This window comes from Aegilops tauschii, chromosome 6 (genome assembly GCF_002575655.3).
Source record: "Aegilops tauschii subsp. strangulata cultivar AL8/78 chromosome 6, Aet v6.0, whole genome shotgun sequence".
Lineage (NCBI taxonomy): Eukaryota > Viridiplantae > Streptophyta > Magnoliopsida > Poales > Poaceae > Aegilops > Aegilops tauschii.
The window spans coordinates 41,829,035-41,845,720 of record NC_053040.3 but is presented as its reverse complement, the minus strand read 5'-3'; the positions used below and the strand labels follow the sequence as shown (position 1 = coordinate 41,845,720).

Genomic DNA, 16,686 nt, shown 5'->3' with positions numbered 1-16,686 from the left:
AGTTTGCTTGCCTATAGTAGTACTCAACCAGGTCCTCCTTGCTATCCGTGTTGCTGCTTACGCGCAGAGAAAAAAAAGATCGGAGGGAGTAGTACGCAACTACGCACTAGTCGTGTTATTGATTCCACGATCTCCATCAAAAGGCCCAACGAAGGTAGTAATTCACAGCGAGAACTCTGCCTGTAACGAGGACGCTTGATTACATGATTTCCATCGCGAGCCACCGTCTTCCGGATTTTCCTTCATCGGCAGCTGTTGATCATCGGCCCATTGGGCGCCATACATCGAGATATGCGGGTACGGCAACTCCGGGGCGAGATGCAAGTCTTCAGGGGCGGCGTACGACTGTTGCGAGACCATAGCTCGTAGACCATGTATGTTCAAGCCGAACAGGTGAAAGCATTGGTCGTCTTGAGTGTTGTCATACAGTCCTTGGAGCACCGGGAGAAATCCGTGGATGGCTTGAGGGCTCGATTTGGCGATGAGCCCTACATCTATTATGTCCCATCCAGGTAAATAGATATTACCATGTAAAATTCTTGATATAAGAAAAGTTTCGTAGATTTTACTTTTCTGCTTCTTGACCGAACTATATTGGTTGACGGTAGATAGTGTTTGCCTGTTCTTGCAACGTGAAATTACTTTCAGTTTGAGGAAAGCAATAAACGAAATACAAAAACATAGCCCAAAATACGCTATGTTATTAAATCCTAGGACATTGGTGTGGTTAACTTTGTTGTATTATTAATTAGGACCGCAATAAAGAGAAAAACAATGTTAATGTTGTCATCTTACAGATCAAAGTGCCGGCAGTGCTCATACCATTTTTCTAAAAGAAAACATCAATGGTCCCTATTGTATATTTTGTTTGTACTATAATGTACTCCCTCCGGTCCTTTTTACTCTGCATATAAGAATTGTTTGAAGTCAAACTTCGTAAAGTTTGACCGTATTTATATGGAAAAATATTAACATCTACAATGCTAAATTTATACAATATAAAAACTAAAGTCATGACGCATCTAATGTTTTGTTTTCACATTTTGAATGTTGATATTTTTCATATAAACTTGGTCAAAGTTTACGAGGTTTGATTTTAGACAAATCTTATATGCGAACTAAAAGGACGAGAGGGGGTACAAGCTAAAACCTTAAAACTTGCACCAAAGTTTATGTAGAGACAAGATTTTCAAAGTTGAAATTGCATTAGTTTGATGTTTATATTTAGTGGGCCTCGGATTCTAGTTTCACCATGGGCCCTCGAAAACTCAGGACCGGCCCTGGATACTAGTGTATGATATTATACTACACATATAACGCATAGTATCATATATACTCCCTCTTTTTTCTTTGTTTAGAAGGCTTATATATGTAATCTCATCAACCAAGATACACGTTGATTGGCTGGGATAAATTGATGTTGTTCGAAAACGCCCAATTAGCAACCCACTTTTTCTCCCCAAAAGATCGTGCTCACTGTAGTATTAATTCTCAGGAGATCGCCGACTACAGGTCCATTAGTCTCATTCACGCCATCCCGAAGATCATTGCGAAGGTCCTAGCGACAAGGCTGGCTCCTCACATGCACGCCCTCATCTCCAACGCGCAGAGTGCTTTCATCAAGCGGAGGTGCATCCACGACAACTTTCTGTATGTGCGTGGCCTTGCCAGACGACTCCACAAGAGCAAAATCCCCGCACTCCTTTTCAAGTTGGACATCCCTAAGGCTTTTGACTCGGTCAAATGGGAATACTTCATCGACCACCTTCAGCGGCGGGGTTTTCCACCGAGGTTCCGTGAGCGGATCACCGCTTTGCTTCGCTCTTCTTCCTCGCGGATTCTCCTGAATGGGGTCCCCGGGCAGTGCATCCGACATGGCCGTGGGTTCAGACAGGGCAACCCGCTCTCTCCTCTCTTGTTCGTCATTGCCATTGACCCGCTGCAACAAATCCTTGATCTTGCTACCCGGCGTGGTCTGCTCCATAAGATTAGGGGGCGGCGAACGGTATTCCGTACCTCGCTATATGCGGATGATGCGGCTCATGGCCCCTATTAAGAGAGATATTGATAACTTTGCGCACATCCTCGATGGCTTCGGAAAAGTGACGGGCCTTTGCACAAATTTCCTGAAGAGCTCGGTGGTCCCAATTAGATGTGGGAATATCAACCTGGATCCGATCCTTGCCTCTTTGCCGGCAACCCGCACTTCCTTCCCTATGAGGTACTTGGGTCTCCCGTTATCAGTACGGCAGCTCAGACGTGTTGATTTCCAGTTTCTTGAGGACAAGGTGGCGGCGAGGCTTGTGCCTTGGGATGGGCAAAATATTACCGCCATCGGCCGCGGCACCTTCGTCAAGTCCGTGCTTACATCTCAGGTCATCTTCCACATCATCGCCCTCAGTCCTCCAAAGAGCACCCTTCTGAGCATCACGAAGCTGAAGAGGGCCTTTCTTGTTGGGAAACGTAGTAATTTCAAAAATTTCCTACGCACACGCAAGATCATGGTGATGCATAGCAACGAGAGGGGAGAGTGTTGTCCACGTACCCTCGTAGACCGAAAGTGGAAGCGTTAACACAACGCGGTTGATGTAGTCGTACGTCTTCACGATCCGACCGATCAAGTACCAAACGCACGGCACCTCCGAGTTCAGCACACGTTCAGCTCGATGACGTCCCTCGAACTCCAATCCAGCCGAGTGTTGAGGGAGAGTTTCGTCAGCACGACGGCGTGGTGACGATGATGATGTTCTACCGACGCAGGGCTTCGCCTAAGCACCGCTACGATATTATCAAGGTGTAATATGGTGGAGGGGGGCACCGCACACGGCTAAGAGATCAATAGATCAATTGTTGTGTCTATGGGGTGCCCCCCTGCCCCCGTATATAAAGGAGCAAGGGGGAGGCCGCCGGCCAAGGAGGAGGGCGCGCCAAGGGGGGAGTCCTACTCCCACCGGGAGTAGGACTCCTCCTTTCCTTGTTGGAATAGGAGAAGGGAAGGGAGAAGGAGAAAGAAGGAAGGGGGCGCCCCCCTCCCTAGTCCAATTCGGACTAGTCCATGGGGAGGGGTGCGGCCACCCTTTGGGGCCTTTCTCTCCTTTCCCGTATGGCCCATTAAGGCCCAATACGAATTCCCGTAACTCTCCGGTACTCCGAAAAATACCCGAATCACTCGGAACCTTTCCGATGTCCGAATATAGTCGTCCAATATATCGATCTTTACGTCTCGACCATTTCGAGACTCCTCGTCAAGTCCCTGATCTCATCCGGGACTCTGAACTCCTTCGGTACATTAAAACATATAAACTCATAATATAATTATCATCGTAACGTTAAGCGTGCGGACCCTTCGGGTTCGAGAACTATGTAGACATGACCGAGACACCTCTCCGGTCAATAACCAATAGCGGAACCTGGATGCTCATATTGGCTCCCACATATTCTACAAAGATCTTTATCAGTCAAACCGCATAACAACATACGTTGTTCCCCTTGTCATCGGTATGTTACTTGCCCGAGATTCGATCGTCGGTATCTCAATACCTAGTTCAATCTCGTTACCGGCAAGTCTCTTTACTCGTTCCGTAATACATCATCCCGCAACTAACTCATTAGTTACAATGCTTGCAAGGCTTATAGTGATGTGCACTACCGAGTGGGCCCAGAGATACCTCTCCGACAATCGGAGTGACAAATCCTAATCTCGAAATACGCCAACCCAACAAGTACCTTTGGAGACACCTGTAGAGCACCTTTATAATCACCCATTTACGTTGTGACGTTTGGTAGCACACAAAGTGTTCCTCCGGTAAACGGGAGTTGCATAATCTCATAGTCATAGGAACATGTATAAGTCATGAAGAAAGCAATAGCAACATACTAAACGATCGAGTGCTAAGCTAACGGAATGGGTCAAGTCAATCACATCATTCTCCTAATGATGTGATCTCGTTAATCAAATGACAACTCATGTCTATGGCTAGGAAACATAACCATCTTTGATCAACGAGCTAGTCAAGTAGAGGCATACTAGTGACACTCTGTTTGTCTATGTATTCACACATGTATTATGTTTCCGGTTAATACAATTCTAGCATGAATAATAAACATTTATCATGATATAAGGAAATAAATAATTACTTTATTATTGCCTCTAGGGCATATTTCCTTCAGTCTCCCACTTGTACTAGAGTCAATAATCTAGTTCACATCGCCATGTGATTTAATATCAATAATTCACATCACCATCTGATTAACACCGATAGTTCACATTGTCATGTGACCAACACCCAAAGGGTTACTAGAGTCAATAATCTAGTTCACATCGCTATGTGATTAACACCCAAAGAGTACTAAGGTGTGATCATGTTTTGATTGTGAGATAATTTTAGTCAACGGGTCTGTCACATTCAGATCCGTAAGTATTTTGCAAATTTCTATGTCTACAATGCTCTGCACGGAGCTACTCTAGCTAATTGCTCCCACTTTCAATATGTATCTAGATCGAGACTTAGAGTCATCTAGATTAGTGTCAAAACTTGCATCGACGTAACCCTTTACGACGAACCTTTTGTCACTTCCATAATCGAGAAACATATCCTTATTCCACTAAGGATAATTTTGACCGCTGTCCAGTGATCTACTCCTAGATCACTATTGTACTCCCTTGCCAAAATCAGTGTAGGGTATACAATAGATCTGGTATACAGCATGGCATACTTTATAGAACCTATGGCCAAGGCATAGGGAATGACTTTCATTCTCTTTCTATCTTCTGCCGTGGTCGGGCTTTGAGTCTTACTCAATTTCACACCTTGTAACACAGGCAAGAACTCTTTCTTTGACTGTTCTATTTTGAACTACTTCAAAATCTTATTAAGGTATGTACTCATTGAAAAAACTTATCAAGCGTCTTGATCTATCTCTATAGATCTTGATGCCCAATATGTAAGCAGCTTCACCGAGGTCTTTCTTTGAAAAACTCCTTTCAAACACTCCTTTATGCTTTGCAGAATAATTCTACATTATTTCCGATCAACAATATGTCATTCACATATACTTATCAGAAATGTTGTAGTGCTCCCACTCACTTTCTTGTAAATACAGGCTTCACCGCAAGTCTGTATAACTCTATATCCTTTGATCAACTTATCAAAGTGTATATTTCAACTCCGAGATGCTTGCACCAGTCCATAGATGGATCGCTGGAGCTTGCATATTTCGTTAGCACTTTTAGGATTGACAATACCTTCTGGTTGCATCATATACAACTCTTCTTTAATGAATCCATTAAGGAATGCAGTTTTGTTTATCCATTTGCCAGATTTCATAAAATGCGGCAATTGCTAACATGATTCGGACAGACTTAAGCATCGCTGCGAGTGAGAAAATCTCATCGTATTCAACACTTTGAACTTTGTCAAAAACCTTTTGCCGACAAGTCTAGCTTTGTAGATAGTATCACTACTATCAGCGTCCGTCTTCCACTTGAAGATCCATTTATTTTTTATGGCTCGCCGATCATTGGGCAAGTCAATCAAAGTCCATACTTTGTTCTCATACATGGATCCCCTCTCAGATTTCATGGCCTCAAGCCATTTTGCGGAATCTGGGCTCACCATCGCTTCTTCATAGTTCGTAGGTTCGTCATGGTCTAGTAACATAACCTCCAGAACAGGATTACCGTACCACTCTGGTGCGGATCTTACTCTGGTTGACCTACGAGGTTCAGTAATAACTTGATCTGAAGTTCCATGATCATCATCATTAACTTCCTCACTAATTGGTATAGGTGTCACAGAAACTGGTTTCTGCGATGAACTACTTTCCAATAAGGGAGCAGGTACAGTTACCTCATCAAGTTCTACTTTCCTCCCACTCACTTCTTTCGAGAGAAACTCCTTCTCTAGAAAGGATCCAATTTTAGCAACGAATGTCTTGCCTTCGGATCTGTGATAGAAGGTGTACCCAACAGTCTCCTTTGGGTATCCTATGAAGACACATTTCTCCGATTTGGGTTTGAGCTTATCAGGATGAAACTTTTTCACATAAGCATCGCAACCCCAAAATTTTAAGAAACGACAACTTTGGTTTCTTGCCAAACCAGAGTTCATAAGGCGTTGTCTCAACGGATTTTGATGGTGCCCTTTTTAACGTGAATGTAGCTGTCTCTAATGCATAACCCCAAATCGATAGTGGTAAATTGGTAAGAGACATCATAGATTGCACTATATCCAATAAAGTACGGTTATGACGTTCGGACACACCATTATGCTGTGGTGTTCCAGGTGGCGCGAATTTGTGAAACTATTTCACATTGTTTTAATTGAAGACCAAACTCGTAACTCAAATATTTGTCTCCGCGATCAGATCGTAGAAACTTTATTTTCTTGTTACGATGATTTTCTACTTCACTCTGAAATTATATGAACTTTTTAAATGTTTCAGACTTTTGTTTCATTAAGTAGATATACCCATATCTGCTCAAATCATCTTTGAAGGTCAGAAAATAATGATACCTGCTACGAGCCTCAATATTCATCGGGCCACATACATCTGTATGTATGATTTCCAACAAATCTGTTGCTCTCTCCATAGTTCCGGAGAACGGCGTTTTAGTCATCTTGCCCATGAGGCACGGATCGCAAGCATCAAGTGATTCATAATCAAGTGATTCCAAAATCCCATCAGTATGGAGTTTCTTCATGCGCTTTACACCAATATGACCTAAACGGCAGTGCCACAAATAAGTTGCACTATCATTATTAACTTTGCATCTTTTGGCTTCATTATTATGAATATGTGTATCACTACGATCGATATCCAACAAACCATTTTCGTTGGTGTGTATGACCATAGAAGGTTTTTATTCATGTAAACAGAACAACAATTGTTCTCTAACTTAAATGAATAACCGTATTGCAATAAACATGATCAAATCATATTCATGCTCAACGCAAACACCAAATAACACTTATTTAGTTTTAACACTAATCCCGAAAGTATAGGGAGTGTGCGATGATGATCATATCAATCTTGGAACTACTTCCAACACACATCGTCACCTCGCCTTTTACTAGTCTCTGTTTATTCTGCAACTCCCGTTTTCGAGTTACTACTCTTTAGCAACTGAACCAGTATCAAATACTGAGGGGTTGCTATAAACACTAGTAAGTACACATCAATAACATGTATATCCAATATACCTTTGTTCACTTGCCATCCTTCTTATCCACCAAATATTTGGGGCAGTTCCGCCTCCAGTGACCAGTTCCTTTGCAGTAGAAGCACTTAGTCTCAGGCTTAGGTACAGACTTGGGCTTCTTCACTTGAGTAGCAACTTGCTTGCCGTTCTTTTTGAAGTTCCCCTTCTTCCCTTTGCCCTTTTCTTGAAACTAGTGGTCTCGTCAACCATCAACACTTGAAGTGGTCTCGTCAACCATCAACACTTGATGTTTTTCTTGATTTCTACCTTCGTCGATTTCAGCATCACGAAGAGCTCGGGAATTACTTTCGTCATCCCTTGAATATTATAGTTCATCACGAAGTTCTACTAACTTGGTGATGGTGACTAGAGAATTCTGTCAATCACTATTTTATCTGGAAGATTAACTCCCACTTGATTCAAGCGATTGTAGTACCCAGACAATCTGAGCACATGCTCACTAGTTGAGCGATTCTCCTCCATCTTTTAGCTATAGAACTTGTTGGAGACTTCATATCCCTCAACTCGGGTATTTGCTTGAAATATTAACTTCAACTCCTGGACCATCTCATATGGTCCATGACGTTCAAAACGTCTTTGAAGTCCCGATTGTAAGCCGTTAAGCATGGTGCACTAAACTATCAAGTAGTCATCATATTGAGCTAGCCAAACGTTCATAACGTCTGTATCTGCTCCTGCAATAGGTCTATCACCTAGCGGTGCATCAAGGACATAATTTTTCTGTGCAGCAATGAGGATAATCCTCAGATCACGGATCCAATCCGCATCTTTGCTACTAACATCTTTCAACATAATTTTTCTCTAGGAACATATCAAAAATAAACACAGGGAAGCAACAACGCGAGCTATTGATCTACAACATAATTTGCAAAATACTATCAGGACTAAGTTCATGATAAATTTAAGTTCAATTAATCATATTACTTAAGAACTCCCACTTAGATAGACATCCCTCTAATCATCTAAGTGATTACGTGATCCAAAGCAACTAAACCATGTCCGATTAACACGTGAGATGGAGTAGTTTCAATGGTGAACATCACTATGTTGATCATATCTACTATATGATTCACGCTCGGCCTTTCGGTCTCTGTGTTCCGAGGCCATATCTGCATATGCTAGGCTCGTCAAGTTTAACCTGAGTATTCCGCGTGTGCAACTATTTTGCATCCGTTGTATTTGAACGTAGAGCCTATCACACCCGATCATCACGTGGTGTCTCAGCACGAAGAACTTTCGCAACGGTGCATACTCAGGGAGAACACTTATACTTTGATAATTTAGTGAAGGATCATCTTATAATGCTACCGTCAATCAAAGCAAGATAAGATGCATAAAAGATAAACATCACATGCAATCAATATAAGTGATATGATATGGCCATCATCATCTTGTGCTTGTGATCTCCATCTCCGAAGCACCGTCATGATCACCATCGTCACCGGCGCGACACCTTGATCTCCATCGTAGCATCGTTGTCGTCTCGCCAACTATTGCTTTTACGACTATCGCTACCGCTTAGTGATAAAGTAAAACAATTACATGGCGATTGCATTGTATACAATAAAGCGACAACCATATGGCTCCTGCCAGTTGCCGATAACTCGGTTACAAAACATGATCATCTCATACAACAAATTATATCACATCATGTCTTGACCATATCACATCACAACATGCCCTGCAAAAAAAGTTAGACGTCCTCTATTTTGTTGTTGCAAGTTTTACGTGGCTGCTACGGGCTTAGCAAGAACCGTTCTTACCTACGCATCAAAACCACAACGATAGTTTGTCAAGTTGGTGCTGTTTTAACCTTCGCAAGGACCGGCCGTAGCCACACTCGGTTCAACTAAAGTGAAAGAGACAGACACCCACCAGTCACCTTTAAGCAACGAGTGCTCTGAACGGTGAAACCAGTCTCGCGTAAGCGTACGCGTAATATCGGTCCGGACCGCTTCATCTCACAATAGCGCTGAACCAAAGTATGACATGCTGGTAAGCAGTATGACTTATATCGCCCACAACTCACTTGTGTTCTACTCGTGCATAGCATCAACGCATAAAACCAGGCTCGGATGCCACTGTTGGGGAACGTAGTAATTTCAAAAATTTCCTACGCACACGCAAGATCATGGTGATGCATAGCAATGAGAGGGGAGAGTGTTGTCCACGTACCCTCGTAGACCGAAAGCGGAAGCGTTAACACAACGCGGTTGATGTAGTCGTACGTCTTCACGATCCGACCAATCAAGTACCGAACGCACGGCACCTCCGAGTTCAGCACACGTTCAGCTCGATGACGTCCCTCGAACTCCGATCCAGCCGAGTGTTGACGGAGAGTTTCGTCAGCACAACGGCGTGGTGACGATGATGATGTTCTACCGACGCAGGGCTTCGCCTAAGCACCGCTACGATATTATCGAGGTGTAATATGGTGGAGGGGGGCACCGCACACGGCTAAGAGATCAATAGATCAATTGTTGTGTTTATGGGGTGCCCCCCTGCCCCCGTATATAAAGGAGCAAGTGGGTGGCCGCCGGCCAAGGTGGAGCGCGCGCCAAGGGGGGAGTCCTACTCCCACCGGGAGTAGGACTCCTCCTTTCCTTGTTGGAATAGGAGAAGGGAAGGGAGAAGGAGAAAGAAGGAAGGGGGTGCCCCCCTCCCTAGTCCAATTCGGACTAGTCCATGGGGAGGGGTGCGGCCACCCTTTGGGGCCTTTCTCTCCTTTCCCTTATGGCCCATTAAGGCCCAATGCGAATTCCCGTAACTCTCCGGTACTCCGAAAAATACCCGAATCACTCGGAACCTTTCCGATGTCCGAATATAGTCGTCCAATATATCGATCTTTACGTCTCGACCATTTCGAGACTCCTCGTCAAGTCCCTGATCTCATTCGGGACTCCGAACTCCTTCGGTACATCAAAACATATAAACTCATAATATAACTGTCATCGTAACGTTAAGCATGCGGACCCTTCGGGTTCGAGAACTATGTAGACATGACCGAGACACCTCTCCGGTCAATAACCAATAGCGGAACCTGGATGCTCATATTGGCTCCCACATATTCTACGAAGATCTTTATCGGTCAAACCGCATAACAACATACGTTGTTCCCTTTGTCATCGGTATGTTACTTGCCCGAGATTCGATCGTCGGTATCTCAATACCTAGTTCAATCTCGTTACCGGCAAGTCTCTTTACTCGTTCCGTAATACATCATCCCGCAACTAACTCATTAGTTACAATGCTTGCAAGGCTTATAGTGATGTGCATTACCGAGTGGGCCCAGAGATACCTCTCCGACAATCGGAGTGACAAATCCTAATCTCGAAATACGCCAACCCAACAAGTACCTTTGGAGACACCTGTAGAGCACCTTTATAATCACCCAGTTACGTTGTGACGTTTGGTAGCACACAAAGTGTTCCTCCGGTAAACGGGAGTTGCATAATCTCATAGTCATAGGAACATGTATAAGTCATGAAGAAAGCAATAGCAACATACTAAATGATCGAGTGCTAAGCTAACGGAATGGGTCAAGTCAATCACATCATTCTCCTAATGATGTGATCTCGTTAATCAAATGACAACTCATGTCTATGGCTAGGAAACATAACCATCTTTGATCAACGAGCTAGTCAAGTAGAGGCATACTAGTGACACTCTGTTTGTCTATGTATTCACACATGTATTATGTTTCCGGTTAATACAATTCTAGCATGAATAATAAACATTTATCATAATATAAGGAAATAAATAATTACTTTATTATTGCCTCTAGGGCATATTTCCTTCATTTCTTTGGGTGGGCACTAGCAAGATTACTGGGGCCAAGTGCAAGGTCAAGTGGAACTCAGTTTGTCGGCCGACGGATCTTGGAGGGCTTGGCATCCTGGACATCGATATGTTTGCCCGAGCCCTTCGGCTTAGATGGCTTTGGTTCGAGTGGGCGGACCCGTCCAAGATGTGGGTGGGGATGGGCACTCCTTGTGATGAGCTGGACCATGACCTCTTCTATGCCTCCACTCGTCTCACCATTGGCAACGGGGCATGTGCGCCGTTCTGGGATTCCCCTTTGGTTAACGGTGAAAAGCCGTCCAGCATTGCTCCGCTCATCTTCGAGGCTTCCACTCGAAAGAACTGAAAGGTTAGGGAGACCATGCACGCCGATGCGTGGCTGTCCAAGATCAAGCTCCCCAACAATTGGTCGATGGATCACATCCGGCAGCTTGTCACGCTCTGGGCCCGTATGAGGGCCGTCCCCCTTCGGGCGGATGCTGAGGATCCTATTGCTTGGAAGCATGCCGCCAACGGAGTCTATTCCGCTTCCTCCACGTACAAGGCTCAACTCTGTGGCTTGGTCCGATCGCCTTTGGGCCCTGTGATCTGGAAGGCCTGGGCCCCTCCGAAGACGAAGTTCTTTGCCTGGTTAGCAATTCAAAACCGCGTCTGGACAGCGGATCGTTTGGAAAGAAGAGGATGGCCAAACTGTGGCCTGTGTCAGCTTTGTAAGCAGGCGACGGAGACGGTGGACCATCTCTTCTTCAGATGCCGGTTCTTTCTCCGCCTTTGGGTCATGATCAAAGGGTGGCTCCAGCTTGACTACCTCGACATCTCTTCTTGGGCTAGGCATCGCTCGGTAAAGGATTGGTGGCTCAGCATGTCGGCCTCCCATGCCATGAACCGGAAGGCGATGGCCTCTCTCACCCTGCTCACCTGTTGGTTTATATGGTGTGAGAGAAACGCGAGGGTTTTTCGGCACAAGTCGACGCTCCCGTCCATTCTGCTCTCCAACATTCGGGATGAGATCGGCCTTTGGGTGCTTGCGGGCGCAAAACATTTGGGTAGCATCATTCCGGGAGAGTAGTGGCTTGTAATATTTCGTTTTTCCTGCTTTTCCGTGTAAAAGCAACTCTAAACTCCTTAATTAATGGATGAGGCAAATCTTTTGCCTCCGTTTCGAAGAAAAATTCTCAGGCCGTCGAGCTGCACGCGTTGGTCGATGTTCAGTGTGCTATTACATGCAAGTAGCTGGATGCACAACTTTTTTTATTAAAAAAAAATTCCGACCTATTCTTTAGCAGTCAAGTTATTACAAAGAACCCCAGTAGTAGATCATCTGGCCCACATATCGGTGCGTAGAGGTACATTTTCGTAACGATTTTTTTTTCGACTGGGGGAGCTCCAGGCCCCTCAAATCTGCGGCATGCAAACACTAGTATCCATCTTCGATCTTGAGATTTTTGGAATGATATAGATCATAGACCACATGCAAATCAATAGAGCACACTAAGATAACTTGACACACACACACACACCAAAAAAACTTGACACACACAACATCTTCTTAGATGTTGTGTGTGTCAATTGAACCAAAGCTCATCCACATCCCCTGGCTTGCATAGTCTACGCATCCAACATCAAGCGATCCAGTATATAGCATGTGTTCTGACGTTCTGTACCGCGCCGCGCCGTGCGCCAATCGGGCTTTCCTCGGGAAGGATGGCAGCCGGAGACCCGCAGGCATGCGTACTGCAATTCGTGGGCGCGTTTGAGGAAAAATGGTGCCTCGCACCGGTTGGAGGAAGCGCGCGGCGGCATCGGGAGCTATCGACACTTGTCATCTCGCATGCTCGTCCGAGGCCGATGCATGTCACGGGTCCGTTCTGTTCCAAGGCAAAAGCAATATATGTGAATGGCAAATGAGCTCTTGTATGGAAAATATTACGCCTCTATGTTTCATAATGTAGTGTCAAGAAATGTCGACAATTTAATACAGAGGATGTACAATACCCCCTCTGTTTCAGTTTGTACAAGTCCTGCGCGTATACCTAGGTTGCCAATTTTATTACCTAATATAATCTATATAACACAAAAATTATACCGTTTGAAAATAGAACATCTGAAGTTTATATTGGTATATTTTTATAATATACGACTTGTATTAGGTTGGTTAATTTAACAACCTAGGGGTACGCGCACGCCCTGTAAAGTGAGAGAGAGGGAGTATGTCTAGAACAGATGCGACGATATAAAAAGACATCAGTTACTAGTCAAGAGACACAACGTCTTTTTAGGTTGGTTATAGCAAAAAGTAATTTAGATTAGTAACATACATGTGTTACTAGTTTTTGTTAGTAAATACTCCCTCCGTTTGCAAAAAACCGTACGTTTCACGTTTGGAAATTTCCACATAAATCAAGAAAATAGATGACTTACCCTAAAAAAAAGAGCTGAGTTTGCTCAATGGCCTAATTAGCCTAAAAAAGTAGACACATGCGTGCATGCAACTATTGAAAGAAGGCCATTAAATAACTGTAGCTTGCATGCAGTAATTAAGGTAAATACGAAAGGGACTCAAATGAGGCTAGTCATAATGGGAGTAATATCATCTCCAATAGATGGTCCAAATGTAAAAATATCTAACTTTTGGACCGTTTGGAGCAAAAAACGTTGCTCCAACAAACGTTTCATATGTAAAAAAAAATTGGACCGCGGCCTTCCGGTGATGTAAAAATGAAAACTTTGTGATCCAAATTAGATCACGAGATGCAACTGGTCCAAAACCGCGGCCGCCCGCCAAACGCCCAACCGCCACTTCATTCGCCTTTCGCCTCGCGACCGCCCGCCCGCGACCCGCCCGTCCGCCTTCCGCTGCCGCCATGGCCGAAGCCGACGACCCCGCCGCAGCCGGTGGGTTGACCCACGTCGCCGCCGCCGCTGCCGCCGCGGCGAACTCGCCCTCCGCCACCGCGTCCACGCCGCCGCCCCGGACTCGCACCACCCCGGCCTGTCGCCCCCGCGCCGGCCGTTCCTGCGAAGGCGCCGAAGGTACGAAAACGGGCGGCTAATCGCAGCCGGAACCAGGCCGAAATTGCGGCGCGGCCGGCCAAAAACTCGAAGGAAGCCGCGGCGGCTCGGGCCGACGACTCGCAGCTAGGGCCGGCCACCTCCTCCAGCAGCCAAGGAGCCTCGGCTGCGGCGTTTCCTCCACCTCCGCCGCCGCCACCGCCGACCGTGGAGGAAGATTTGGCCATGCCAACGGCCACCGCCTCCAACATGTTCGATGAAATGTCGCAAAGGTAAAAAAAAATATTTTGTGCTTTTGTTTGTGGTTTCAAATTGAAGTGATGTTGAATGTTTGCACGTTCAATTGTAGTCTTGATGACGAAGCTTTTTTTGCATGCGACAAATGTGGCAAATGATGATTTTGTGTCGCACGAGTATGTGTCACAAGAATATGAAACCCAATATGGTGATGACAATCTTGACATGGACGATGAGGGCCTTTGTTGCGAAGGGAAGAAGTGGAAATTATACCAATGCGGAGGATGTGTTGATATGCACCGCATGGAAGAAGTCTCTCAAGATGCATCCGTTGGAAGCGACCAAACGGTTAACACCTATTGGTAACGCATCAAGGATTACTTCAATGAGCGCAACACAAGTGGTCACTTCGGTTCGAGCGACTCTATTCGCCAACGTTGGTCCACCATCAACGTTGAATGCCAAAAGTGGGCCGGTTGCTTGTCAAATGTTGCTCGCATGAACCCAAGTGGTTGCGGTGATAGTGATTTGGTAAATATTTCCTGTCCGTGCGTGTTTTTCCAAATATTAGATTGTTCCACATTTTGATGATGACGTGTTGGTTGTTTTATTGTAGAAAATGATTGCCCAAGGATTGTTTCGAGAGCGGAACATGAAAGGCGAGAAGAAGAAAAGGAAAGGAAAAGCTTTCACTTTTCATCATTGCTTCAAAGAGCTCAAGGATGAGGAGAAGTGGAAAACTAGAGAAACTTTTGATGCTTCGAAGAAGAAGAGTGTGGAGATTGAGGATGAAGAAGATGATGCCGGTGAGGATAGGAGCCCCACTCCTAACTCCGCGACAAAATCATATAGGCCCGATGGGAACAAGAAAGTGAAGGGAACCAAGGCCAGAGACAATGATCTCAAGGAAGGATTTGATGCCATTGTCACGGCGAGGAAAGAGTACGCCGAAGAAAAAAATGTCGAAACTCAAGGAAATAGAGGAGAGGAGTGAGGCCGAGTGGCGGAGGGCGGCGGCCGAAGAGAAAAGGGCGGCGGCCGAGGAGAGGTTGGCGGCGGCCGAGGAGAGGAAGGTGGAACTAGAGGAGAAAAAGGCCGCGACCGAGGAGATGAAGATGGTCGAGGAGAAGGCACTCAAGTTTATGTTCATGGACATATCTAGTCTTGATCCCAAGGCAAAGGCCTATGTTGAACTTTGTCGCCATGAAATGCTCATGAAGAAGCAAATGCTCATGAGGCAAATAATGATGGGAGGAGGCATGGGAGGAGGCATGGGAGGTGCCATGGGAGGTGCCATGGGAGGAGGCATGGGAGGTGCCATGGGAGGTGCCATGGAGGAGGCATGGGAGCTGGCATGGGTGGCTACATGAACATGATGGGAGGTGGCTTCGGTGGCTACATGAACATGATGGGAGGTGGCTTCGGTGGCAACATGGAAGGTGGCTTTGGTGGCATGGGAGCCGGCTTCGGAGGCAACATGACCAGCATGGGAGGTGCCTTTGGCGGCAACACGATGGGCGGCTTCGGAGAAAACATGACCGGCATGGGAGGTGGCTTTGGCGGCAACACGATGGGTGGCAACATGAGCGACATGGGAGGCAATGAAGGTGCTTCCGATCGTTCTCTCGGCAACGATACTTCACCGCTTCACAACGTCGACAAAGAAGGCGATGATGATGATGATCGTACCACGGTTCAGAACGCCGGTGGTGTTGACGATCCACATGAATGATATTCATGTGTATTTTAATTTGTAGGCCAAAAAACTTTGATTGGGACGTTTGAAAGGGCATGTAGCCCCTAAGTGTGGTTTTGGTAATTGAATGACAATCTCTATGGACTAATATTTTCAGTGAGATACATTTGAAGGTTTTGTCCATAGATGGTGCCTCAAGGATATTGGATGGAATCAAGGATGAAGTCCATATATATGAAGATAATGCCTCAAGGATATTGGATGGAATCAAGGACGAAGTCCATATATATGAAGATAATGCCTCAAGGATATTGGATGGAATCAAGGATGAAGTCCATATAGATGAAGTTATTTGCTCCAAGCTTTGGTATTAAATGACAATTCCTATGGAGCATCAAGTGCATTGGATCTTATATGAAGATATGTTCCATAGTGATGCTTGAAGTTCTTTGGGTTGTTATGTGAAGATTGCCATCAAAGCATCCGAAGAAGTCCTCATGGTATCCCTCTCTGGATACCCCATGCACACGGGCTTATACCATGCGCACGGGGTTGAGTGTCAACTCTCTGGATACCCCGTGCTCACGGGGCCTAGGTATTGGCTCTCGAGATTCCATATCCAGTGAGGTTTCAAGTTGGTCTTTTGAGGATCAAGGCTTGAGAGAATAATCAAAGAGAAGAATTCGAGTTATGGTTTCAAGACAAGATCATGGTGAGC

The 16,686-nt window shown here is 45.3% G+C and overlaps 1 protein-coding gene across 1 annotated transcript; it reads left to right on the top strand.

Annotated features, from left to right (window-relative positions):
- The first annotated feature begins 2,033 nt into the window (after positions 1-2,033).
- Positions 2,034-11,369, top strand: LOC141025778 (uncharacterized). Its single transcript, XM_073501703.1, has 2 exons — positions 2,034-2,375; positions 11,007-11,369. The coding sequence occupies exons 1-2, from the start codon at positions 2,034-2,036 to the stop codon at positions 11,367-11,369; spliced, it is 705 nt and encodes a 234-aa protein (XP_073357804.1).
- The last annotated feature ends 5,317 nt before the right edge of the window (positions 11,370-16,686 follow it).

Excerpts from the sequence above, each read along its gene's own strand:
- LOC141025778 (XM_073501703.1), top strand. The coding sequence starts at position 2,034 with ATGCGGCTCATGGCCCCTATTAAGAGAGATATTGATAACTTTGCGCAC. Across the intron at positions 2,376-11,006 it reads AGTCCGTGCTTACATCTCAG|GGCATATTTCCTTCATTTCT; the intron begins GTCATCTTCCAC and ends TATTGCCTCTAG.